At 44.3% G+C, this 27,226-nt stretch overlaps 1 protein-coding gene across 1 annotated transcript in view; it reads right to left on the reverse strand.

Annotated features, from left to right (window-relative positions):
• The window catches only part of MYO1H (myosin IH), a 44,135-nt gene extending 18,160 nt beyond the window's left edge, over window positions 1-25,975 (reverse strand). The window contains exons 1-16 of the mRNA XM_046640055.1: window positions 25,820-25,975; window positions 23,459-23,574; window positions 21,924-22,122; window positions 20,945-21,025; window positions 18,812-18,991; window positions 16,062-16,160; window positions 14,934-15,047; window positions 14,540-14,611; window positions 13,249-13,368; window positions 11,297-11,364; window positions 10,864-10,969; window positions 10,491-10,571; window positions 8,260-8,351; window positions 6,403-6,497; window positions 3,443-3,489; window positions 246-326 (exon numbers count right to left, since the gene is read on the reverse strand). Coding sequence (XP_046496011.1) covers window positions 246-326; window positions 3,443-3,489; window positions 6,403-6,497; window positions 8,260-8,351; window positions 10,491-10,571; window positions 10,864-10,969; window positions 11,297-11,364; window positions 13,249-13,368; window positions 14,540-14,611; window positions 14,934-15,047; window positions 16,062-16,160; window positions 18,812-18,991; window positions 20,945-21,025; window positions 21,924-22,122; window positions 23,459-23,574; window positions 25,820-25,945 — 1,677 coding nt within the window. The 5' untranslated portion in view covers window positions 25,946-25,975. The remainder of the gene's footprint in view (window positions 1-245; window positions 327-3,442; window positions 3,490-6,402; window positions 6,498-8,259; window positions 8,352-10,490; window positions 10,572-10,863; window positions 10,970-11,296; window positions 11,365-13,248; window positions 13,369-14,539; window positions 14,612-14,933; window positions 15,048-16,061; window positions 16,161-18,811; window positions 18,992-20,944; window positions 21,026-21,923; window positions 22,123-23,458; window positions 23,575-25,819) is intronic.
• Between the last annotated feature and the right edge of the window lie 1,251 nt (window positions 25,976-27,226).

A 27,226-nucleotide genomic window follows, 5' to 3' on the forward strand; every position in this document is an offset into this window, starting at 1 on the left:
GTCGGTTACTGCTAAATCTCCTGTGCCCAGAACAGTGTCTCACACACAGCAGGTGCTCAGTGAATGTCTGTAAATGAACACACTGGTCCCTAACCTTAGGAAGTATCTAAGCAGCAGAATCTGTCAGAGAGTGATGCTTCCAGAGAAGGGGAGGACAGCTGAAAAAGCGTAGCTAACTGGAGGTGAGCACCTTCTGGGGGACTGCACCCTCTTTCCAATTTGGCACGGGCATCTTTCCCGCTCACCGTTGGCGGCCTTCTCCGGTTTTCTAACTCGGCCACCAGGAAGCATTCCTTCAGGATGCTGTTTTTGGACCTGCACAGCACCTGGAAGTACAGAGAAATGAGCACCACATTTGCTGCTTCAGAACCACTAAGGGGTCTTCAGGAAAGCTCACACAAGTGTGCACGACGGACCAGAGCCATTCGCTCCAGGAGCACTCGGAGAAGAAGAGGGGAAAACACAATCAAACGTGGAAGGAAATGTTCAGATACTGTGTCCACTGCTCCCTCTACTTGCTGAGGCCCTCTGATTCTTTTTCCTCTGACGTGACGAAGCAATTATTGTTCCTAGGCCAGCCCTGCTGCTACAGAACAAACCGGCTCTTGAACAGTGATCTTCAAGATATGGTGCTAAGTGAAAAAAGCAAGATGCAGGACTTCATGCATAGTGTGCTATTATTGTGCAAAGAGAAGAGGAAAAGGAGGAGATACACACACACACACACACACGCACACATCCTGGTCTGTACCATCCCTGAAACGATAAACACAATGAACTGGTGAGAACAGCTGACTCTCAGGAGAGACACTTAGCAACATGGGGCCAAAGACACCAGCTTTTGTACTGTTGGAGTTGTTTCCCCTTGTGCACATATTTCCAAAATATCTATATTTTAAAAAAAAATTTGACAAAAAACTTTTCCCCATGTACATACAATGGAATATTATTCAGCCTTGGAAGGAAATTCTGACACATGCTACAACATGGATGAACCTTGAAGACATTATGCTGAGCGAAATGGGCCAGTCACAAAAGGACAAATACTGTATCATTCTGCTTCTAAGAGGTAGCTAGAGGAGTCAAATTCATAGAGAGAAAGTAGATGGTGGTTGCCAGGGGCTGGGGAAGAAACGGAATGGGGAGTTGTTTGTTTAAGGAGTACAGAGTTTCAGTTTTGCAAGATAGAATTCTGGAAACTGACTGCACAACAAGGAAACTGGTGAACAGTTAGCCATTAATGATTAGGTAGCTAGTACTTAAAGTGTCATTAAGGTTTTTAATTGTAGCTCTTAGCTGTTGCCTGCCCTTGGTGAACTGTGCTGCTTAGGCAACATAGTATCCGACTCCCTCCCGGTTCCTGTACATAAAACCTCCCTGGCGCCTGGGTCACCAAGGTAACGGACGCTTGAGTTGTTTTTCAGAAATTAGGGATCAACCTCACTTTGGTTCAGGAGACCAATGGAGACCACCAACCCACCAACCCACCAACCCAGCCTGCGCGGGTGCCCGATAAGTGAACTCCTGAGGTCACGGAGCTGAAAACTACCCCCTCAGATCACGCCTGCACCGACCGCCATGTTGTGGACACGGTTCCCATGAAGAGGCGGGAAGCTTGACGACGCCTGCGCAGATCATCAATTACCTCCCTTCTCCTTACCTCCAGTCGTCTCTTCCCACACTTCGGACCACCCTGCCCCTTTATCCCATAAATATTCCTATGTCCTCATTTTTGGGGAGGGGGATTTGTGACGGTTCTCCCATCTCCTCGCTTGGCTGCCTTGTCATTAAAACCCTTTTTCTGTTCCAGCCTCGTCGTTTTGGTGATCAGTTTTCTGTGCAATGGGCAAAATGAACCCGGTTTGGTAGCAACAATGTAAATGTACTTACACGACTGAACCGTACACTTAAAAATGGTTGAGATGGTAAATTTTATGTGATGTATGTATATTTTACCACAATTGAAAATTAGTTTTAATAGACAAATTTTTTCTTGTTTAACTCCTCCCAATTCTAACTTGACAGCGGCATGAAAGAGTAATTTGCAGACAGGAGAGGAAAAAAATCAGAAAGGACCCATCTCAAAGTCAAAAAAAAGTGCAAGGAACTTCAGCCCCGGTTGGTGAAGTGAGAGACTAGGAGGCCTTCCCTGGGGGAAGCACCCTCGTGGAGGGGTTTGTGAAGGGAATGGCCTGGCTGAGGAGGGGAGAGCCATGAGAGGAAGTCTATCTTCCCTTTGTCAGCCAGGCCCTTTCCCTCCTGTGTCATTCACAGCGACTCTGAGAGGAAGGCACCATCATCAGTCACGGATGGGAAATCTGCCATGGGACCCCCAGCCAGGAAGGAGTCAGGCTGAGACTCGGACCCAGACAGCATCCCCCCCCAGAGCAGAGATCCAAAGTTAGAAGTCGCTTATCCGTCCCGAATCCCAGACATCGCGGTCCTAGAAGCAGTAGAGAGAGACGGAGAAGGGCAGAAAACTCCTGAGATGAACCGTTTGCATCTTCCTTCTGAAAACGTCTCCTTTAGAACATTAAGTTTAAGCTTTTTACAAACCAAGCTAATTAAATAAAATCTAACTTTATACCAAAGGGTTAACTATTTCAATACAAAATAAAGGCTTTAAAATCCCAAGTTTTCTCTGATCAGTCAGGTGTATGGAAGGAGACTGGGAATTTCCTTGGCAGCCCCAGGGGCTAATCCTGGCTCTAGCCCCACCTCTCGATGTGACCTTGAGCAAGTCGTGACCTCTCTGGGTCTCTGTTTCCTCATCCTCAGTGCATGTCACCCCAGTATATTCCCACTGCACCAGGACAAAATCCCTACTCCTCCCTGGGGACCTCACCCTGCCAAGCTCTCAGCCCCCTCTCCTAACATTACCCCTCACTGAACACACGCTGAGCCTCTTGGCCTCAGGACCTTTGCACTTGCTGGCCCCTCCACTTGGAGTAACCCCTCATCTTTCCATGGCCAAGATCATTCTCATTCAGGTTTCAGCTCAAACTCACCTGCACAGGGTTTCTCTGATCCTCTAAACTAAATTAAAACTGTGCCCCTCGATCACAGTTCTTTGCTTATTTTCTACATAGAAATTCTCACTAATGGACAACTTATTTGTGTATATATTTATTCTTCACCACTCTCCCCCCACTTCCCCCTTCAATGATAAGCCCTTAAGAACAAGGACTGCCTTGCTCACTGCTGGGACTCCAGAGCTAGCACAGTGCCTGGCACACAAGAGGGGCACCTCACACTTGAATAGGTTTGTTGAGTCAAGGGTTCACATAGATGCCCTTAAATGTCTGTCCCGGCCACGAGATGCTGGAATTCTAACACAATGCATAGATGAGAAAAATCCAGCCAAATCTAACCCCCCATCCCCAGCGTCATGGGTGATACCTCGCGACTGTCAGAAACACCTCTAGTTAAATTTCAAACTTACCTCTTTCAAATGTCTGTAGAGGAAATCATTGTTTTTTTCTAAGAATCCTGTAAAACATTGAATAAAGATTTTTTGAATCAACGGCTTTGCCTGAAAACGCAATTCCATCTCAACTGATTGCAAAGGGAAATCCAAAAAATAACCTCTTAGGCTGGGATCGGAGTTTCTCAATTACAGCACTATTGAAATTTGGGGCTAGATAATTCTCTGCTGGGGGCAGGTCCTGTGCACTGTAGGATGTGTAGCAGCATCCCTGGCCTCTTCCCACCCAGGAGCACCCTCCCCAGGTGTCACAACCACGTAGGTCTCTAGACACTGCCAGGGACAGGTACACAGGCCCTGAGCTAACAGGCTCTAACCCCCAATGCGCTATCACATGAAAAATGAGCCTTTAGGCCAAGTATCGTACACGTGCTCCAGTCCAGTAGCAAAGAACGACACATACAATGAATGACATCAAAACAACAGAGAGGGCACTGAATTCCAAGGGTGGCCAGGTGAGTCTATGTAGATGAATGAGAAGATCATCCTCCCACTGAGAAAAGTCAAACTCAAGCACCAGAGCTAGTGGTACCCAGCAGCATCTTCATACAAAGGAAGATGTGTCACCCCCAACTTTAAAACTTGGCTTATAAGTGCTCGCTCAACACCTAGTCAGTTAATAACTAAATTAGTAACGAAATGGCTTTATAAAGTAAAAACCAGCTAAAAAGACATGCATCGAAATGTCTAAGATACAACCTTTTAGATGACAATTTGGAGTGATCAAAACGGACATTTTTATTGTGGTAGAACATGCCTAACATAAAATTTGCCATTTTAACCATTTTTAAGTGTACAGTTCAGTGGCACTAAGTACATTCACATTGTTGTGAAACCACCACCCCCATCCACCTCCAGAACTCTTTTCATCTTCCCAAACTGAAACTTTGTACCCATTAAACACAGACTCCCCCATTCCTCGCTCCTCAAAGCCCCTGATAACCATTCTTCTACTTTCTGTCTCTATGAATTTGACTATTTTAGGGACCTCATGTAAGTGGAATCATACAGAATCTGTCTTTTTGTGACTGGTTTAACGCACTTAATGTCCTCAAGGTTCATCCATGTTGCAGCATGTGTCAGAATCTCCTTCCTTTTCAAGGCTGAATAATATTCCATTGTATATATGTATATACATTGTATATATGTGTATATACATACACACCATATTTTGTTTATCCATCATCTACCGACGGACACTTGGGTTGCTTCCACCTTTTGGCTATTCTGAATAATGCTGCTACGAACAAGGGTGTGCAAATATCTGCTGGAGTCCCTGCTTTCACTTCTTTTGGGTCCATACACAGAAGTGGTCAAAACTAACTTCTGGTAGAACCTTTAACTCAGCAATGCCCCTTCCGGGAATTTATCCTATGTAAATAGTGTGCACACATTGGCCAAGTGAAATATACAAAGACACCGAATGTAGCAATATTTACAAGAGACAATGTTGGAAACAGCCAGTGTCCATCAAATAGACGACAGGACCCAGCCCCATGGGGAGTGCCTGTAGCTTTTCACAAAAGAATGTGGTGGAATTGGAATGTTGCTGTGGAAAGTGGAGGCAAGACCGGAGGAAAAAGGCCTGGGTCTGGATCCAGCTCTGCCAGCTAACGTTGGAGTCCAAATGATCTCCACTATTCATTAAGTGAAAAATGCAAAATAGACAACTCAACAGCCTGTGTTATTTAATGTGTGTGTGTGTGTCCCCACATATGTAGGTATTAGCAGTAAACATTTCTATCTTCCTGAAAGTAATTACAAATAACTGTCCATTCCTGTGGTTACCTCAAGTGGAGACTAGGGGTAAGAGGGGCTTTTAGTTTACTTTTTTTTTTTTGTGAGGAAGATTGGCCCTGAGCTAACACCTGTGCCCATCTTCCTCTATTTTGTATGTGGGATGCTGCCACAGCGTGGCTTGATGAGCAGTGTGTAGGTCTGAGCCCGGGATCTGAACCTGTGAACCCTGGGCTGCCAAAGCAGAGCACAGGAAATTAACCACTGCACCACCAGGCCGGCCCCACTTTTAGTTTTCCTTTTGTACTTCTCTGTGCTGTCAGCAATTTCTAGCCTTACACACGTATTACCTTTATTCTTTAAACAAAAATCAATAGATTATCTATATAGAGAAATTCATCCTATTCTTTACTTTTTTTCTTTTTTATATCACTCTGTATTTAAGGAAAAAACCCTAATACATGTTATATTACATTTTAAAGACTCTTAGAGAAATAACTTTATTTAGAAGTAAAAATAATTTAGAACCTGAAACAGAAGTGACAAAAGAAAATGTTTTTTAAGTGTTTTGAAAGAAAATGTTCTTAGCAGTATTATTCATAATAGCTAAAAAGTGGAAACAACCCAAATGGCCCAACAATTGATAAATGGATAAACAAAATGTGGCCTCTCTATACAATGGAATATTATTTGGCAATAAAAAGGAATGACACCATGGACAAACCTTGAAAACATTATGCTCAGTGAAATAAGCCAGACGCAAAAGTCCATATATTGTGTGTGTCCATTGACATGAAATGTCCAGAATGGGCAGATCTAGAGAGACAGAAAATAGGGCTGCTGGGGATGGAGTTGGGGAAAATGAGGAGACACTGCTATTCTTCTTGGGGTGATAAAATGTTCTAAAGTGGACTGTGGTGATGGCTGCATAACCGTATGGTGAATATACTAAAAACTGTTGAATTGTACACTTGAAATGGGTGAAATGTATAGTATGTGAACTACATCTCAATAAAGTCATTATATACAATAAAATAAAATTAGAAAGACTTTTCAAGTGGCAGGTTCAAATGCGAAGCTAGCGAGTGTTTGAGATGGACATGCAGCGTCCCCTCAGTATGCTGGCTCACTGGACACAGGGGTACCTGCGTGGCTGTCACCTGTGCCCCACGGGTGCTCACCTTTGGTGCAGTACGTGACCTCTCCCGCATAGTGGAAGAGTCGGAACTCCATCCAGCCAATCCTCTTTCGGCCCTTGGGACCTGCCAGTTTCCGGCTACAGCAAGACAGAAATAAGCAGGAACTGCACCTTTGTACTTTACTGCAACAAAATGCACCAATATACAAAGCAAAGAGAAAGAGGGAGAAGACTCTGACAGGCTGTTTAGGAGCACGACAATCAACTGGAGGCCAGCACTGAAGCTAGCCACAAACGGCAGCCCCCAGGACGCCAAGCTACCTGTTCCATCTGGCTCTAGAGCAAGCTCTCTCGAAAACTAGACCTTTCCTTCTCATAAGAACTGAAGAATGAAAGAACACACACAAGCCATGGAAACACATGTATTTGTACAATGAAATAATTTCTATCTTTCCAGGTGATAACTAAGAAGCAATTTTACTACCTTACATTTTTATGATGTTGAGAGACTAAAGCACTCATGAAAAAATTTTCAGATTCTGGTGATTCATAGTTTTTGTGACTTTTTCTTTATATACGTATACATTGATGATGCACATATCCTAAATGTACAGTTCAATAAACGTTTGCAAACTGAACACATCTAGGTAACTAGCACCCAGATGAAGAAACAGAACATTACCAGTCTCTAAGAACCCTCCCCTGTGTCCTCTCCAGTCACAACTTGATATCCAACAGAATAGGTTGGTTTCACCTGGTTTTGTACTTTATAGACTTGGAATCATATAGTATGTACTCTTTTGTGTCTGATTTCTTTTCTTTTCTTTTTTGAGGAAGATTAGCCCTGAGCTAACATCTATGGCCATCTTTCTCCACTTTATATGTGGGACACCTGGCACAGCATGGCTTGCCAAGTGGTACCGTGTCTACACCCGGGACCCAAACCTGCAAACCCCGGGCCGCCGAAGTGGAACATGCGAACTTTATTGCTGCACCACTGGGCCAGCCCTGATTTCTCTTGATTACATGCTTGTGTGATTTACCCACATCATTGCATGTACTTATAGATTGTTTGTTCTCATGGCTTTATGGTATTCTATTTGTGAATGTACCACAATTTATTTTTCCATTCTTGATTCATTTACTTATCTAATTCCATTTATTTGTCCTTGCGATATTCTACAAAAGGTTTGATAAAGCCACTACCATTTACTGAATCTTTGCCGTGGCCTGAAATTCCAGTAGGTGATTTATGTTCCAGTAGGTGATTTCCAGTACTGTAGACATGGCAGCACTGACATATACATGTATACGTGGGGATTAATATCCCCATTTTGCAGAAGAGGAAACTCAAATGCAGGAATGTGGCTTACCCAAAGGCACATGACTCATAAGTGGCCAGGCTAGGATTCAAAACCAGGTCTTAATGACTCCAGAGCGTAGGCTCCAGAGTCCTCCTTCTCTCAAAGACTTAAGTGAAATTTCTAGATAATCTTCTAGGATGCTGCAAATGCTCTGAATCTAGATCTGCGTGGTAGCTGTGTGGATACACAAATATAAAAACTCATTGGGTTGTACCTTTCAGATCTACACATAGCACTGTATGTATTTTATACCTGATTTTTCAAAAAAACACTATTTTATGCATGTGGACATGTCCAAAACGTAACGGTCATGAACAAAGCAAGACACAAAATCTTAGAAAATTCTCCTTGGAATTCATTTGAGTCGGATGTCTGCTAACAAAGGATACGCATGTTTATGAGTTGGTGTATCATAATGATATTTCTATGTCTGAAGAAGCAGCTGTATTCTTGGGGAGCACTGCCCACATACCCCCCATAAAATGGAAACACAACGACCTCCCCCGACACAACAGCCTGTCAGACGAAGGACGTACGTTTGGAAGTGTGCGTGCTTGCCCACTTTCTCTTCCAGTTTCTCCAGGAAACTCAAGTCTGTAGCAGGACCTGGACGTGTACATTCTTCATTCTTGAAAAGAAAACAGAAGCCTCAACCCGTATCCTCGCACTCCATCAATTCCAAGTTTAAATGCTTTCACCGTGGCGGAACGTACTGGCCTGGAATGCTGTCATCTCACACAGGTTCTCACATCTCACGCTGGGGGCGGGCAGCAGTAACCCATTACACGTGCTCAGCTTCCCAGAGGACTGGAAATGCCATGAAAAGTCAGCTCTCCCACACATCTGACCCATATTTCCAGAGTCTTCCCAAGGACACTGCAGCACCCACAACCAGCTTCCTTAAACACTCAGTCTCATTTGCTCCTAAGCAGTCATTGCTGGCCAAGAACATATGTCCTTTAACCAGGATCCACGCCCTCACGGAAAGAAAGCTATAAAGCCACTTAAGCCTAACCTGTCACCATCTCGAAGCTGTTTGTTTCTATTTCTTATTTTGGGTCCTCAACAGTGACAACATTTCATTGACCATCTTGAAAAATGAACCAACCCTGTAGCTTTTATTAAAACCACAAGAACAACAACAAAAAACCTGGGTTAAAGCTGGTGAAACAACTCTTATGAAGCAGCATTTCTATGATTTCTGACTCCATCTATGGAAAACCAAATAGAAAGAAGAATTTATTACTAGCATATTTTAAAATACTAGTCTAGCAATCCATATGGACACTGAATGTACATACACCGGCTGACGTCAGTCCGTGCTTCCTGAAATGTGCTCCCCAGATGTCCACACAGCTTGTCTCCTCACCTCCTTCAGGCCTTCGCTCAAATGTCACCTTCTCAGCGAGGCCTTCCCAGACCATCTTACCTAAAATTGAAGCCCCACCCCAGCACATCTGATCTTTTCTGTTTTCTCCATTGCACAATCTACGCATTTTGCCTATTAACCTGCTCATCGTCAGTCTCCGTGTGCTAGAATTTGAAGCCTCCTGAGTACAAAGGTTTTGATCTGTTTTGTCCACTGCTGTGTCCCAAAGCACAGGCCACAACGCTGGCACAAAGTAAGCATTTGTTGAAAGAATACAGTCTGACTGCTTATCATGCACAGGCATAGTTCTAAGCCCTTTGCACGTATAATCTCACTTAATTTGTCCCTACAACTCCTCTCTAAGGGAAGTGCCATTATCATTGTTCCCATTAAAAAAAAGACGATGAAATTGGAGCCCAGAGAGGTTAAGACACCTGCCTAAGGTTACACAGCTAGTAGCAAAGGGGATTGGGATTTGAATCCAGATGGTGCCCAGGTTCCTGGCAACGATGTCACCACCCCTTAATGTCCTGGCTGTGCTTTAGAACGCTGGTTTAGGTGGGGCGGGGGAGGGGTGGGCAGGAGGAGGAAGGGGACCAGTTATTTGCATGAAAAGGGAGGCAAACAGGGGCCTGCCTGGTGGCACAGCGGTTAAGTTCACATGTTCCCCTTTGGCGGCCCTGTGTTCACCAGTTCGGATCCCAGGTGCGGACATGGCACTGCTTGGCAAAAGCCATGCTGTGGTAGGCGTCCCACATATAAAGCAGAGGAAGATGGGCAAGGATGTTAGCTCAAGGATGTTTGCTAGGGCCAGTCTTCCTCAGCAAAAAGAGGAGGATTGGCAGCAGATGTTAGCTCAGGGCTAATCTTCCTTAAAACAAACAAACAAACTGATGTCTGAATGGAAACAACTGTGGATTCGAGGACACTGATGTTCTCAGAAGTTGCAAGAGTGCAAGACAAGGTGGTCACAGGCCCATCCCAAAGAGCCTCAACTTGGGATCAACGGATGTTCTTTGTAAAGACTTCCGTTGCATTCTCTGGCTTCCTGCTCAGGGTTAAGCTTGAAGGCAGCCCCTCCCCAGTTGCTACTGCACACCGGCCCACCCTGGGTCCTCAGGTCTCCCGCTCATCCTTCCCTGTCTACAGAAGATAGAGACATGCACGCCTTCATTCCCAAAGGCTTCCCTTGCTATCTCCCAGTGGGCTCTAAGTGAGGTCTGTGAACCCAAATAAGAGAAAGTTCAGCCTAGAGCTCTGAGCAAGAATTCAGCAAAACAGCTCAGCTCCAATAATCCAGTGGATCCACCCTCAACCCTTTGTAAGCATGGGAAAAAGTCCTTCCACGTGTTGCAAACACCGTACAAACGGGCTCTGAGTCAACATTAATTTTCTCACCAGAATGGAAATGATCCCTTTGTGTCTCTCTTCCACCAGATCACAGATGATCTTGTTGTTGAAATACTGAATTGGCTCCCACTAAAATGACAAAGGGGAAAGACGTCTCCGAGAAGGATTTAGATGAGCATGATGTGTACTTCTTTTAAATTGATTTTCAAAAATTTTTTCTCAAAATCTGATTTTTATCTCTAACATTAAAAAATAATACTTTCTGAGGATCAAAATAATTTCCCAGGAAATAAGCAGAGAAGGAGTGAAAGACAGTTCTTAGCATTAATCAGGAAAAATCGCCAATGAAATAATATTTCTCAAGTAAATGTCTTTAGCTAGACAAAGAAATCAAATGAGGAGAAAACATCAAAATGCTTACCTCTATACCTTCCATCTCATATTCTGCCTGTTCTGCTTTTAGGGTTCTCTCAATTAAGAGTTGCTGGAGTTTCTCATTGCAGTAATTTATACAGAACTGTTCAAAACTAGAGATACGAAAGATTTAAATAACTAAAGCTACACAAGCAGACCAATTTTTAAAAATTTATTTACTTTTTTTTAAGGATGCTTTTTAATACAGAAAAAGCAAAGTCCTTGTTAATCAAATAATTTACTAAATAGGTAAGAGTCAAGCTAAAAGATGTCTGCATTTCTTATGGTTATTCCACTTCTGGAATGGTCCACGAATTAGGAGCTATGCCAATCTGGAGAATTTTTCGAGATGGGAAAATCAATTGCAATAACGTTAGGGATGGCTTAAGCCAGATTGAGACCTTAAAGGACCAGGGACCAGTAGGTCAAGACAAACTCACCCATTCTTGTCGAAGACTTCAAAGCCATAGATATCCAGCAATCCGATCACAGTTTTCTTGGTGAAATCCTAGTGAAAATAACACACGACGTTAATCCTTAGGTCTTTTACTTTGCATCGCTCAAAACCCGGTAGCTGCGCCCAAAGCTGGGCCCTGGCTGCAAAGCTCATGCCTTCTCTCTCTCCAGTGGTGGCTCACGGAAGAGCCTTAGCACGGAAACAATTCCCCCAGCCCGCTCCTCCCGCCCGCAGCCAGCCCAGGCCCCACCCCAGCTTCCATAACCGTCACCAGGGTCCCAAGAGCTTCCCCCACTGAGTCGCTTCCTTGCCGCAGCCTCCCAAGCCCATGTCCAACCCGGGAGAGAGAGAGAGACCTACAGACAACAGCCAGGGGGAGGTCTATGCAGGAGAGAAGACAGGTGGCATGGACACCATTTTAAATAGAGGACCGAGTGCTGTCAGGTAAAGATGGCTATTAAAAAGCACGTGCTTTTTTTTTTTTTGGAAAGGGACACAATTTAACATTCTGTATGGCGTAGGGAATTGATGCCTCCCAAACCCGTCCTTTGCATTCTGCCTCCATGAGTTTCAACACATCCACCTACCCGCTGCTCTTGTATCATTTCCTTAATTTCTAGCTTTGAGTAAACTCCCTTTTTTATCTAAATAATTCCACTTAAAAAGGAAACATGACCTTAGGGTGAGTTCAGAGTCATTTTTTCTTGTTCTTTTTTGTGGGTGTGTGTGAGGAAGATTGTCCCTGAGCTAACATCTGTGCCAATCTTCCTCTACTTTATGTGGGATGCCACTACAGCATGGCTTGATGAGCGGTGCTAATTCTGTGCCTGGGATCCAAACCTGTGAACCCTGGGCCACCAAAGCAGAGCCCGCAAACTTAACCACTATACCACCAGGCAGGCCCCTATATTTTTTCTTATACACATGAAAATATACTGCTGTTAAAATGGAAAGTTTCTGTCTGTGCTTAAAGCCATGTAGCATACTGCGAATGCTGTACGTCCTACACTTTGTGACACACTGCAAAAATCATTCAGCGTGTTTGCAACAACATGGATGGACCACGAGGGCATCATGCCAAATGAGATAAGTCAGACAGAGAAAGACATATACTGTATGATATCGCTTGTTTGTGGAATCTAAAAAAAAAACAAAACAAAACTGAACTCAAAAAAACAGAGAGTGGGATGGTGGTTACCAGGGGCTGGGGGTGGGAGGATGGGAGAGACGTTGTTTAAGGTTACAAACTTGCAACTAGTGGATCAATAAGTCCTGAGATCTAACACACAACACAGTGATTATAGACAGCAATACTGTATTATAAACATTAAACAAGCTAAGAGACTAGATCTTAATTGTTTCCACCATTAGAAGAAATGATAATTATGTGACACAACAGAGGTGTTAACGAATGCTACAACTGCAATCATATTGCAATATAAATGTATCAAATTAATATGTTGTATGCCTTAAACTTACACAGTTATATGTCAATTACGTCCCAATTTAAAAAAAAAAAGAAACTCATCAGGGCTCCAAATCTTCACACTAATTTTGGAGACAGACATAAATAAATAATTACTTGTATTTATACAATTATAGTAAATACCACAAATACCTAGAGCAATTATTATAATAGAGATTTATTCAAACTACAATGAGGGGCGTAGAAGGAGCAACAAGCTCTTCCTGGGAAAGTGGGAGAAAAATGGGAGAGAACATTTAATCTGGAGTCTGGAGTAGGAGTTAAAAAAAAAATCACTCAGCATGAATTTTTGTGAACCCACTGTGTGCTGGACGCTGGAAATGTAGACATGGAAAGACACCGTCCCTACCGAGCTTACAGTCAATTCCCACAGCCTTTACAGTAACGATGATTATACAACATTATTACCACGTCAGTGAGAGCATGCCATCCAAGACGTGTGGACTAACCTTGTTCACTAAGGAGGAATTGATTTTGTTGACCAGCCAAGTAAATGTTCGTCCGTAAACAGCCTTTGCCATTGCATCTCTAGCACAGACAGAGAGTTCTAGTGTCAATGGGCATATCACCTGAGAAGAACGACAGGTGCATCATTACAGGGAAAAGAAAGAAAGAAAGAAAAAGCCTCTGAGTTTTCCAACTAGCCTTTAATGATGACTACTGAAAGATATGCAGCATTATTCACAATAATCAAGAAGTGGAAGCAACCCAAGTGCCCATCGAGGGATGAATGGATAAATAAGATGTGGTGTGTGTATATATATATATATATATATATATATATATATATATACACACAATGGAATACTACTCGGCCATAAAAAAGACAAAATCATGCCATTTGAGACAACATGGACGGACCCTGAGGGTATTATGCTAAGCAAAATAAGTCAGAGGGAGAAACACAAATACAGTATGGTTTCATTCATATGTGGAAGACAAACAAACAAACACACAGATAAGAACAGATTAGTGGTTACCAGAGGGGAAGGGGATGGGGGGAGGGTGAAAGGGGTAAAGGGGCACACATGTATGGTGACAGATGGAAACTAGACTACCGGTGGTGAGCACGATGCAGTCTATACAGAAACTGAAATATAATAATGTACACCTGAAATTTACACAAAATTATAAGTCAATATGACCTCAATAAAAAAAGTAATAAAAACTAAAGAAAAAGAAAGAAAGATACGTGATGGGGGAGATGACACTCCCATCTGATGTGTTATGCAGTAGCAATTTCTTGAGCACCTACTATGTGCCAGGCACTGTGCTGGGCTGCTGAGATACAGCTGTGATCAAGACAGACAGTTCCAGCCTTTTCATGGGGAGGGGGAGGGGAGAGACATTTAATGAGAGGCACAAAGAAGAGTCACAGTTGCCCCCAAGCTGAGAGTGACAAGCCCTATAAGCAGATGCATATGGTGCTTTGTTGGGGGGGGCGGGGGTGGGGATGAGCAGGGAAGGCTCCTTGAGGAAGTGACCCGGGAACTGAAGGATAGCAGAGGAAACAGCATGTGCAAAGACCCCGTGGAGGGGAGGCATGGCGAGTGTGAGGCATGGAGAGCTAGTGATGGTGTGACGGTGGAGGATGGGGAGGTTAAGGCAGGAGATACTGGGGGGAGCTGGACCTGCAAGACCTGGTGGGCAGGGTTCAGGGACCTGGCCTCCCCTAGGGTCACCATCTGCTGGCAGCAGTGGCAGGGGGACAAGTGCATTTCCACCCAGAGCCCTTTTTACCTCCTCAGTTTTGGCTTCGATCTTTCTGTGGGTGAGAGCTTCCAGAAGGACCGATGAGTGGACCCCCAGGAGCTGAATAAATGGAAACCAAAACGCCATTGATTGACCAGATTTGATTTTCGTAATTCATAAAGAGTTCATGCAGTTTCCAGGCCCAGGGTCATCCACCTTGACCGACAATTATGCTTTAATGCAAAACAGACTACATTCGGTCTTTCACCCAACTCGCTTTCTCCCACTCCCTCACTGCCCCCACACTCTTTGAACCGCCTGACCAGTATCAGCTGGAAGAAGATGGTGCTGGCCATCTGGGACGTGGGCATGCAGCTGCCTCGCTCCGGTCTCCCGCCTCTCCCCCTCGGAAAGGGTCCAGACCTCCCAAGCGGACCATCACCTTGGCTATCCATTCGATCTCGTGGGTGTGTGGTACGGTGGCGCGGCCTTGGTGGTTCTCTTCAAAACAAACGTTCCCCAGGTGTAGGACACTGGCAATAATTCCAAAGAGATTCTAGGAACAGGGGAGGCGGTGAAGAGGACAGGGAGAGAAGATGGCGGCCACCTAATTGATAAACGTCATCAGAGATACCCAAGGGAAAACCGCCCCCCTTCCTAATTCCTGCCCCCACCTCACAGAAGCGGGAAGGGGGAGGAGGAGCCGCAGCCCAGGGCGGGAAGACGCCTCATTCAATCTCCAGTACGGGATACTTTTATTTTTATATCTACTCCCCCCCCAAAAAAACCCATTTAATGTTCAAATACCCTCTCTGATCATGCAAGGTTTAAATTATACTTCGGTCCTTGAAAGAGCAACAGTTTTAACCATCAAAAAAAAAAAGACGTAAAAACAAAATGTTTATAAATCCTACAATTTGTCCTAGTTTGTTCCAAAATAAGAGCGTAAAGGATAATTCTACGAGAATTCATTATCTATGAGATTCCGTGAGATCTAAAAATTTGAGATTGGACTTGAGGGAGGAAAGGACATGACCTCCTTCTTGCTCACAACACAGGGAAAGCACAGGGCTGCCAGATAAAATGCGGAATGCCCAGTTAACACTGAATTTCAAATAAGCAATGACTAATTTTTTTTTTTTGAGGAAGATTAGCCCTGAGCTAATGGCTGCCAATCCTCCTCTTTTTGCTGAGGAAGACTGGCCCTGAGCTGACATCCGTGCCCATCTTCCTCTACTTTATACGTGGGACGCCTACCACAGCATGGCGTGCCAAGTGGTGCCAGGTCTGCACCCGGGATCTGACCAGCGAACCCCGGGCCGCCGAGAAGCGGAACGTGCGAACTTAACCGCTGTGCCACTGGGCCGGCCCAAACAACGACTAATTTTTTAGTATAAGTTTGTCCCAGGCAATGTTGGGATATACTTATGCTAAAACATTGGTCATTGTTAACCTGAAATTAAAATGTAATGAGGCCTCCTGTATTTTTATTTGCTGAATCTGGCAACCCCACTGTGCAATCAGCAAGAGACTGGGTTCCCTGAATCCCAGACCTTACTGGGGCCCGTACCTCGAGGTCATCTTCAGTAAAATCGATGACAGAAAAAGCATTGGAAACAGTTTTCCAGTCATTCTTGTCGTTAATAGATGACTCTTTGGCACAATGACCCTGTTGACACAGAATTGGGTCACTTAAGGGCATTTCTATAAGGACTGTTAGGCGTGTGATCACTTATTCCTAAATCAAATGGTTTTCTCTACAAGCACCCAAGACCTGGTTTATACTGTTCTGAATTGTGAAAAAATGGGTTTTATTCTAGTTATCCAGCACACGATGGTTTGTCAACTGCTGCTTTTTTTCAAACTTATTCAGAATTTTATCTCTGTTCTGGGAAAACTTTCAAAGTTACATTTTAGTGGTATATCTCTTTGTATATGTTTTTAAAAATAGTTTTTCTCGCCATTTTTGCTAAACAAATGGAAGATGTTTATCTCAATAAACGTCTGCTGAAACATGCAGGGAAATAGTGCCTAAATTCAGAAAATAAACTTGACTTCACTGCAGGGCTAGATGGAAGGAGACCCTTGGTCAAGGAAATAAAAGTTTGGCATTTAGAGAAAGAGAGATTACATGGAAATCATCACCAGCGGAAGTGTGAACCACTAATTCTAGAATTTGTCCTTTAAATAAGTAACAGACCACCAATGTCACAATTTAAAGAGAAAACATTCTGGATGAGGGTTTTTTACTATTTTGTTTTTGTAGTACAAGGTATTCCGAGTTTCCTGGTTGTCTGAAGATTTGTTATCTTAAAAGAGTTCCTTCTTGCACCGGGAAACCAAACGTGTCGCGCCATGAAGATATTCACCCATGAACAGGCCAGCGTTAAATCTGTGGCCTCCCACACACCCCTCCCCAGGCAACCAGCAGCACCCGCTCTGCCTCCCACGAGCAGGGCCGGTGCAAGTCAGTCCTTCCAGGACACCCAGAGGGTTGGAAGCACTGCAAATATCCTCAAAGTAAAACCACAAAGTTTGCCAAAATTACGGGAGATCAAGAAATCGATTAAAATAATGCTGGCGAACTGCTTGAATTTTCATTTTCAAAGCTGCTGTAGCATGAGGATCTGGCCAAATTAACCTGCCCAGAAAAAAATTTACAAGGATTAAGACATGATATGTTCCAAAAGAGAAGGATTTGATTATCAAAAGGTTAGGGGTTAGCCCAGTGGCCGAGTGGTTAAGTTCGCAGGCTCCGCTTCAGCGGCCCAGGGTTTCGCCAGTTCGGATCCTGGGTGAGGACATGGCACCGCTCGTCAGGCCATGCTGGGGCGGCATCCCACATGCCACAACTAGAAGGACCCTCAACTAAAATATACGACTATGTACCAGGGGGATGTGGGGAGAAAAAGCAGGGGAAAAAAAAAAGATTGGCCACAGTTCTTAGCTCAGGTGCCAATCTTTAAAAAAAAAAAAAAAAAAAGGTTAGCTAAAGCCCTTGGGAAAATGGAGGAAGACCTTAAATATTTTTACACATTGATCCTCTCTGATCACACTGTGAAAAAGCCAAATGCGATGCTACCATACAGCTTCATTGGAAAAATTAGATCCTCAAAAAGAAGGTGAGGAAGATTGGCCCTGAGCTAACATCTGTTGCCAGTCTTTCTCTTTCTGCTTGAGGAAGACTGGCCCTGAGCTAACATCCATGCCCATCTTCCTCTATTTTCTATGTGGGACGCCGCCATAGCGTGGGTTGATGAGCAGCGTGTAGGTCTGCACCAGGGATCTGAACCCTTGAACCCCAGGCTGCCGAAGCAGAGTGAGCGCACTTAACCACCTACGCCACCCGGCCAGCTCAAAAATCAAATTTGATTGATTGTTTGTTCTAAGAATTAGTACAAAGTTTATTAAATATAAAATGAGATCCTTTTATCTTCATTATTTAGTTTTATTTTTCAAGACACATTTCAGTCTTCTTTTCCTCCATAATTTACCGTGAAATGTTGGTCCTCATTTTACAAGATTCACTTTTTAAGACCTTGTTCTCTTTCTTAAATGATGTCCCGGCTTGCCTTCTGCCAAGTGAACTCTGTTCAAAGCCAGGCCCAGCAAGGAGAGAAAAATCCAAAAATCTTCGGGCAAAAAGGTGCTAGCGACATCAAATACTGGTAGATGGCACAATTTGGGCATTCTAGAACCCTAGTGCCGGGAAGTTAAATTCTGCGAGCCGATTTTATAACACTAGATCCGGGATTGCTTATGGGAATGGCCTGGACTATTTCTGTAAGGGAGAGTGTTCGTCCTGCAGCTAACAATCCCCAGAATGGAAGGCAGGAAGGTGGAGGAAGTCTTCTCCGAACTAGTTTTGAAAGCAGAACGAAGCGGCGCAGGTGGTGGACACAGACGGACAGTGAGTTTCTATCACACCTGGACGGGTGGTTCTTACCTTGGCCGTGCATTAGAATCACCGGGGATTAACCGAATTACATTTAATCACAGGGAAGGGTTTAAAACAACCCTGATGCCCAGGTCCCCGCCCCAGACCAATGAAATCCCAATTTCTGGAGGGTAGTACCCAGGCATTCGTGTTTAAAAACCTTCTGGGGCGATTCTAATTGTAGCCAGGGCTGAGGACCACTCTCCTAGATATTGGTCACCTTACCAAGATGATATACCCGCCAGGCGTAAAGGGAGGGGTAAGGGAAGTGTCAAGAAACCAGTCCGCAGGTTACCTCCAAAATGGTAATGAGAAAGTTCTTGAACATCCCATGGAGGGGCCCCCACACACATCCCCCAAAGCCAGGTGCTGGTCCATCCAACCTGCGAGAGATACTTATACAGCTGGGGGTCTCGCTCAAGGCCCAGGTAAGCGAGGAGCTCCTCTTCGCCCCCCTCTAGCAGCTGGTAGAAGATGTGGAAATTCCTCTCGCCCTGGTTCTGATAGACGACTCGAGACTTTTCTATGAGGTAACTGATGATATGCCCACCTACAGGAATGCCCTTCAAAACAGAACAAAAAGTGCGGTAACGACAATAATCCAGCCACTCTCTTCCTGGCGTCTTCTGAGGAACAGAACTTCTGAATTTGCATGAAGTCTGATCTATCACTCTTCTATGACTAGTGTTTTCTGGGCTCCGTTTAAAAAAGATTTTTGCCTTTCCCAAGATCACGAAGATATTTTCTGGTTTTGCCTAAAACCATGATTGTTTTACTGTTTACACTTAGGACTGTGATGGATCACTATTTAATTTTTGTATAGGGAAGGAGGTAGAAGGTCAAAGGTCTTTTTTATCCATATGGATTTCCAGTGGACCAGCACCATTTATTGGAAAGAAAATTCTGTCCCTACTGAATCACAGAGGTGCTTTTGTCACAAGTCAGGTGACCATATACATGGCAGTCTTTCCGGACTCTGTTCTAGTCCAGTGGCCTGTTTATATCTTTCTGCCAATATCACACTGTCTGAATTATTATTCTTAATAATATATCCAATAAAGGGTTTGTATTCCAGAACATATATAGAACACTTGCAAGCCAATAGGAAGAAACAGACAGCCCAATTAAAAATGGGCAAAAGACTTTAACATAAAAGCGGATTTTTAAGCAGCCAATTAGCAAAACTTCATTAATAACTACGAGATACAAACTGAAGTCACAGTGAGAAACCACTATACGCCACCAGAATGCCTGAAACTAAAAGGATTGACAATACCAAATGTTGGCAAGGGCGTGGAGCAACTGGAACTGTCATTAATTATGATAACATTGCTGGTGAGAATCCAGCAATGCCACTTCTGGGTATGTACCCAACACAAATGAGTGCTTATATTTACTAAAATACAGGCACGAGGATGTTCAGAGCACCATGTGCAAGAGCCTCAAACTGGAAACCCAAATGTCCATCAACAGGGGAACAGATAAACGGTGATAAAAGTCATACAATCGAAAAATGAACAACCGCTACATGCAGCGACATGGATGAATCTCACAGACACATTGATTGAAAGAAGCCAGCAGCAAAATAGAACATACTATGTAATTCCATTGACATGAAGTTCAAGAACCAGCAAAATGAATCTATTATGGAGGTCAGAATAGCGATAACCTTTGGGAAGAGGGATATTGTTAGAGAGGGGTAGAAGAATGTTCTAGATGCCAGCAATTTTTATATCTTGATCTGAGTGGTGATTACACAAGTAGAGACATAGGTAAAACTTCAGTGAGTTGTACTCACGATTTGTGTCATTTTCAGTATGTGTGCTGAATTTCAAGAAAAAGTTTTAAAATTTTCAGGGTCTATGCACACTCCACCAGAAGTGCATGTACCAGCCTCCGGGAAACCCTAGCCAGGGTTTATAAGAAATGACATCTCACTGATCCACAGCATATGTTCCCAAGACCCATCCACGTTATGCGTAGCTGTCATTCATTTGCTCTCACTGCCATGCAACACCTCCCTGTGTGAGCATCCCACAATTTAACGAGCCATTCTCCTGTCAATGGCCGTTCAGTTCTCTGCAGCTGTGTTGCTTGTTTCCAGTCCTTTTGCCACCATGAACAGTGCTGTTGGAGGCACACTTGTACACCAGTAGCAATATCTCCAGGAGTAGAATGGCTCCACCTTAGATGATGTGATTTCAACTTCACAACATATTGTTTCCCAAATGGGTTGCACCAATGTACACCCCACTAGCAATATTTAAGTGTTCCTAATGATCCATATCTTTGCCAACACCTGGTATTATCAGACCTAATTTTTGTCCATCTAGAAGGTAAAAAATTGCATCTCATTGTGGTCTTTATCTGCATTTCCTAAAACTAGCACTAATCTTGGGGTTTTCAACTATTTGAGCCAATAAATGCCCTTCCTCCTTTAAGTTGTCTCGGGTTGGGCTCTCGTTGCTGGCAAGTTAAGGGGTCCCTGTGAACCAGGAACAGGAACTTCAATGTACCTTAAAGTCAAACTGTATGTCCATATACTTTCCAAATCTGCTGGAGTTGTCATTCCGGAGCGTTCTGGCATTTCCAAAGGCCTTGAAATACAAAATAGAGGAGAAGGGGAGAAGCTGAACCAAATTGTCATTCACTGTCATTTAAGCTCACCACACTCGTCAAACTCCTGATCCAAATGACATGCTTATTATGAAAATGGAGGAGAGAGAGGGGAGCCAGGGATAAAAGCCATACGTTATCTTCTACAAAGGAATCACTAACTACAGAGGGTTTGATGCCAAATACTGGAGTTGGACCCAGAGAAAAGAAGGGACAAATATCTTCTCCCTCAAACCCAATGTAGAAACAGCTTAGAAATGGCCCAAGGAGAGACAGCCACGACCCGAGGCCCTTTCTACTCCAGGAGGCACAGTTCCATCACCAGACCCCTTCTTATATCAAAGAGGTAAATTTTCAGCGCAAAGGTCAACCTTCAGCCGTAAACATCTTTTACACAATGGGCAACAAAAAAACACAGGAGAAAATAAGTCATTCAAAAGCATCCAGCAAGTCAATGAATTGCAATAGGAAAAATAATAATAAAAATGATTTTAATTAAATAAGAAAATATTAATAAATAATAGAGCATTACTTTAGTGCTTACTAATTCTGCTATGGGCTTTTTATGCATCCATCTCATTTAATCCTCCAAACCTCCTCACAGGTAGGTCCTAGGAACAGACCCATTCTACAGATGGGGACCAGGCTCCGGGACATGGAGCGATTTGCTGAAGCTTGCTGGTGTGTGGCTGCCCTTGGATTAGCATCCACATTTGCAGGACTTCCAGGTCACGCCCTTAACCACAACATTACCCGTGAGACCCTTCTTCTTAACTCCCAGAGACCCGCCTATTTTGACTGACCTGCCCAGGCAGAGGGTTCCTCTTCCTTAGTGACCTCCCTGGAACATCCCTCTATAGGTCCTCAAAGACGGCTTACCTCCAGCACTGGATTGGAGAGCAGCAGTCTGTCACGGGCTGTCTGTAGTGACTCAGTCATTGGGCAGGTCACCGCAAAATACTGCAGAATCTTCTTGGAGGCCTCCGTTTTCCCCGCTCCGCTCTCTCCAGAAATGAGGATGAGGTGGTTATTTAGCTCGGAGCACATCATGCGGTAGGCGTTGTCAGCGATGGCGTAGCTGGAGAAGGAGTGAGACAGAAACAGAAAGAGTGGGAAGTGGTTTCAACGCTACTTCCCTTGGGGCTGATGCCCACCGGAGCAGAAGGATGAAGTATGATGGCCCCAGGAAGCCACATCCAGACTGTGGTACGAGGACACTGGGCTCAGTCAGATGTCAAACTCCCACCATGACCCATTGATGGGTGGCACATAAAGTGTAGCAGACCGCAAAACTCAAATAGCAGAAAAGATAAAGAGAAGAACTGGAGAAGTAATGGAAATACGTTAATGCAACAACTTTATTCTTAAAAATCCATCAACATTTCTCATAAGGATAAACCAGATGCTAAATCACATCCCCAAGAAACGTTCTATTAACTGCAGATGGAAATAACATCTTGTTTAAATATTAAATAACTTGATCACTACAATAAGATCACGTTTTCTCTTTCCCTCAAAACCTACAGTATTAAGAGTGTAGAGACAGGAAACTAAAAAGATTTAAAAACCTCCATGATATCTTTAGGACAAGAGGTCAAATTATTATAAGGGCTTTATCACCAAGATGAGAAACCAAAGCTTGGAGGTCTCCCAAGACTAGAATCTTTGCACGTGGCCGAGTTTGAAAGGTGGCTATTTCAGAAATCGCTGGTGATGGTGGTGATACAGAAAGGTTTATAAATGCCTTGGGGGGTGGGGGCGGGGTGAAGAGATGAGTCATCAAGAAAAATGGAGTGAGAACCTAAATATTGGCCCAGAAGTCAACCAGGGAGGGGAACTGAGAAATTCAGCAAAGCCCAGGACAAATATAGATCAGACAGGAAACTGCTTCTCTTATGGATCTGCAGCCCTGGTAAGTTTCTACCAGTGGGCACTCCTCTTAGTTGCCATGACACTCAGGCACCAGCAGATGGCATGATAGCAAACCACTTCCCAGAGAAGACACCTCTCCAGCCACACTTAGATTTCTCAGCACTTACAAAAGATTCCACCTCTCATCTTATTTAAGCTGAGATTCAGTAATGATCTGCTGGTGTTTTCTACTGCATTGAAAGATTTATTTCAAAGGAAAGTACCAGTTTAAGTGAGGTACAAAACCTAATGAGCACGCATCAAGGATTTGGATGGATGGATAGGTGGGTGGATGGATGGATGGATGCATGCATGCATGCATGGATGGATAGATGTACAGATGGATGGAGGAATGGATAGATGTATAAATGCATGGATAAGTGGACAGATGGATGAGTGGGTGGGTGGGTGGATGGAGGGAGAGAGGGAGGGAAAAAAGAAAAACAGAGGAAGGGAAGAAATAGAAAAATACTCCCGTTGATGACCTAATGGGTGTTACTTACACATGTGGTGGCAGTTCAAAGAAATTGACCCCTTGATAAAGTTCCATCTGGCTTACAGTGTAGATTCCGAGCTCCTGGTACGGATTCACAGACACAAGGAGGGTCCCAATATATGTCTAGAGGAATGGACCAAAGCACTAGTGAGGAATTCTGGGGTGCAAATGGCTACAGCAAACGAACGTCACATGCTATGACCCTCATGTATTCATTCAGTCCTGGGGATGTAACACAATAAATAAGACAGGTGGGGTCTCCGTTGTCATGGAGCTTACATGGGAGGGGGACAGACGAACAAGGGATCGAGATGCTTCAATGAGAGCATTAAGAAAGGTGTAAACAGGATAAATGAGAGAGCGAATGACCAAGGAAGCCCACCTCAGCTCGTGGGCTTGGAAAGGCTTCTTCAAGGAGGTGACACCTGAGCTGAGACTTGAAGGATGAGGAGCCAGTCACGCAAAAAGTTGGCAGAAAGGGTGCGTTAGGCTGTGGGGACAAGGGTGGCAGGCCGGCTGCACTGAAGGCCAGCGTGTGTGGAGGGGGAAAAAGGAAAATGATAGAAGACGAAGTCGGAGAGGGAGCGAGTTCAGGTCACACCAGGTGGGAGGCATTGAGGGTTTATGCAAATGCAGTGGATGGCTGAGCCAGCGTCCCTACTGAAACGGACTGCCTGTCCTGCTCTGTTACGTGAAATGGCTTTAAGAGGGGACCACCAGGATCTGATTCTTGTTTCAGAAAGTTTCTCTTAGAGGTGACTGAGCAGGGCGAGCACACATACCAGCCATCTCAGACTGGGCAAACGCTCCCACCACTGGCATTTATCTCCCTAGATTCTAATGTTGGATTCTATTCATATCCAAGTTTTTGAAGTACTTATATTTGCAATATAACCACTAATGCAAAACTTCTTCGAATACAATTACGAATAAATGAAGATCTAAGCTCTTACATAGAAAAAATAAATATCTGGGTTCCTTTGAAATACTTTCAGGTTCGGAATCTGTTGTGCTTTTCACTTCAGAGTGTCAAACTCAAGCCTATGTTAAATTAGCCTAAAATCATTCCAACCAATGTTTCCAATCTCTAGGACAAAGTCAAACAGAGAACCTGAACAGAGAAGAGTATTTTGACTAAAATCCTGCATTGTGTCAATCAGTAGACATCTTCCAGGGTAGAACGTAGTTTCTGAAACTTGTCTGTTCAAAGCGGAAACATTTAGTTTATTCACAATGATTCTATCATCCCATTTATACTTCTCTCTATCAATGGATGTTTCTTCACTGCTTACCCAAAAATTCTATTTCCACGACTGAAAATACATACTCTGAGAAGCACCTTGCTTATTTCTTTCGGTAACCTTGGGTTCAACACATTGATTAAGTCACAGGCACCATTAAAACAAAATAGCTACAAGACAATTAAAAAATTTTTAAAATATTTTAATACTGGTTCTGATCACATAATTTACTTTTAGCAAAAGCTAATAAAATCTCAATAAAACTAAATTTAATAACACCCCACCACACACAGAGAGACTCTGTGAAGTTTACCTTAGAGGAATTCACATGAAAATTGATTTCTCCAATCGGGGTGGGGTGATAAATGGAGAATTTAATAAAAATTGACCACCACTAGAAACAGCCAGACCAACCTAAGAAGAGTCGTGGTAAATTGCTGCCATCTTGACCGTTGAAGATTCATGAGATGTGGTGGCCATCTTTTATTTTTGCCTGCCTGGCACCTAGTCTCCCCTTCTTCCAGCAGATTCCTTTGAGAAACCCTCTTCTCGAGCTCTCAGTCCGTACAGAATGGTCAGGGGGGCCATTGGCCTCACCCCTCACCTCCAAGGGTGGGCTTGGGTAAATAGCCTGGCCAATCAGAATATTCCTCTTTCCTAGCTATGGGCATTGGCCAATCAGAGCCAACCAACATATATGTCTCCGGGCAGGCTTGTTTCCTTCTCAGTAGCAACTCTAAGTGCTACTTTGTCAGCCTGGTTCTGCCGGCAGCCCTCTTGCCACGTTGCAGAGAAGGTGCCCAAGGAGGAAATTGATGCGTAAGAAAGCAGAAAGCTGGGAAAGAGTGCTCAAGACATCATCTGAGACCCTAGATCTCTTCCTGGCCCCTAAAGTTACATAGGTTGATAGATTCCCTTTCGGGGCTTAAGCGAGTTTAAGTTGGGTTTCCGTCACTGGCGGCCATAAAGACCTTAACACAAAGGATCAAAGTTCATCTGATTTGATCCCTCCACCCCTCCCTTTAATGGCTATCCTAATAGAGTGATATTGTTCACGATCGTCAAGACTGTGACGGCAGGGAGGGAACCACTACTGTAGAAAAGGAGCAGGGAAATGAGTACGTTACATAGATGAGATTCTTGTTGAACCGCTTGCGAAGATTGTCCAGAAAAGCAGATTCGCTGGTGTGCGCGTCCAACAGCACAAAATCCTGCACCCCGACCTTGTCCCGGGCGGTCAGCGCGCCCTCCATGTGCAGACGAATGTGCTTCCTCCTCACGTCTTCTTTCTACGGGAAACGGAACAGTCGTCAGCAGCTCGTTGATTCTGTAATTTCCATTGCACCTCTCATAGTGTGGAAACAGCAAGGTGCTAAGTCCTGGCGATAGGAGAGAGCGAAGATTAAATTATGCTGTCTTTCATTAAGAATTAACAATCTGTTAGGGATACAGGAGGATGACAGTGAAAACAGTAACAATAGCAGCGGCAGCTGACAGAAACTGAGAGTTTACTGTGTTAGGCGCCACTCTGTAAACCTTGACATGTGTTATCTCCCTTACTCCTCATTCTGACCCTATGAAGTCACTACTGTTATCACGGCCATTCTACAGATGAGGAAACCGAGGACAGAGAGTTTATAAGGCATGCCCAAGACCCACCAAAAGAAAATATCTAGGATATGACCCTAGATAGCCTGGCCTCAGTGTCTGTTTTCCTGACCGCATCATGTACTCCATAAATGTCAGTTGCCTGAACTTGCTATGAAATTCCCAGATGAGTGGTGAGGAGTTTGGTTAGAAAGGAAATTGCTTGTTACAGAGCAGTATTTGAGGAAGGACAAACTTGGAGGGTCCCCTCCCCAAGGCTGGGCTTTAGACCTCATTGGAGAAGGTGTGGTTGCAGTCCACTGGATGGCAGAGGATCTCACTGAGTTACCAGGGTCGGAGCTGGTCCAGGGTCACCAGGCAGCAGAACAACCCCCTAGGCACAGGTGAGCAAAGGGAGTCAGATCACTGCGGGGCAGGAGCCCAGCGCTGCACCATTTATGTAGAAAGGCCCAGGGAGACAGCTCTCCGGGGCTCAGGCAAGCTGAGGCTGGAGGGTGAGCAGGGAGAGTCGGGGTGATGTTGGAGGTCAGAGGCCTGGAGTGTGTGATGTCTGTGTTGGGAGACTGTGGCAAAGTGGCCACCAGACCTGGACCAGGGCTGAGGCCACTGAGGGACCGTGTACTCTGGGCACACAGTTAGTGCATGTCCCAGCCACGTCCCACTGTGCAGCTGACAGTGCAGCCAAAGAGCCAGAAAAAGCAAAACAGAACAAAGGGCACCAGGAAGAGAAATCTTCTCCTATTGCAGTGTCCCTCCAGCGCTCTCTACTGACAAAGGTTAGCATCACGCTCACTTCAAGGAGAAATGCTTCCCGGGTCCAGTTATCGTTGCAGGGCAGGTACTAAAGGGTGAATTTGGATCTGAGACCCCATAAATTGACAGCTGGCACGTATGGATATGCAAAGGTTCTAGAAAAGCCAAAGCAA

Source organism: Equus quagga, chromosome 15 (assembly GCF_021613505.1).
Source record: "Equus quagga isolate Etosha38 chromosome 15, UCLA_HA_Equagga_1.0, whole genome shotgun sequence".
Classification (NCBI taxonomy): Eukaryota; Metazoa; Chordata; class Mammalia; order Perissodactyla; family Equidae; genus Equus; species Equus quagga.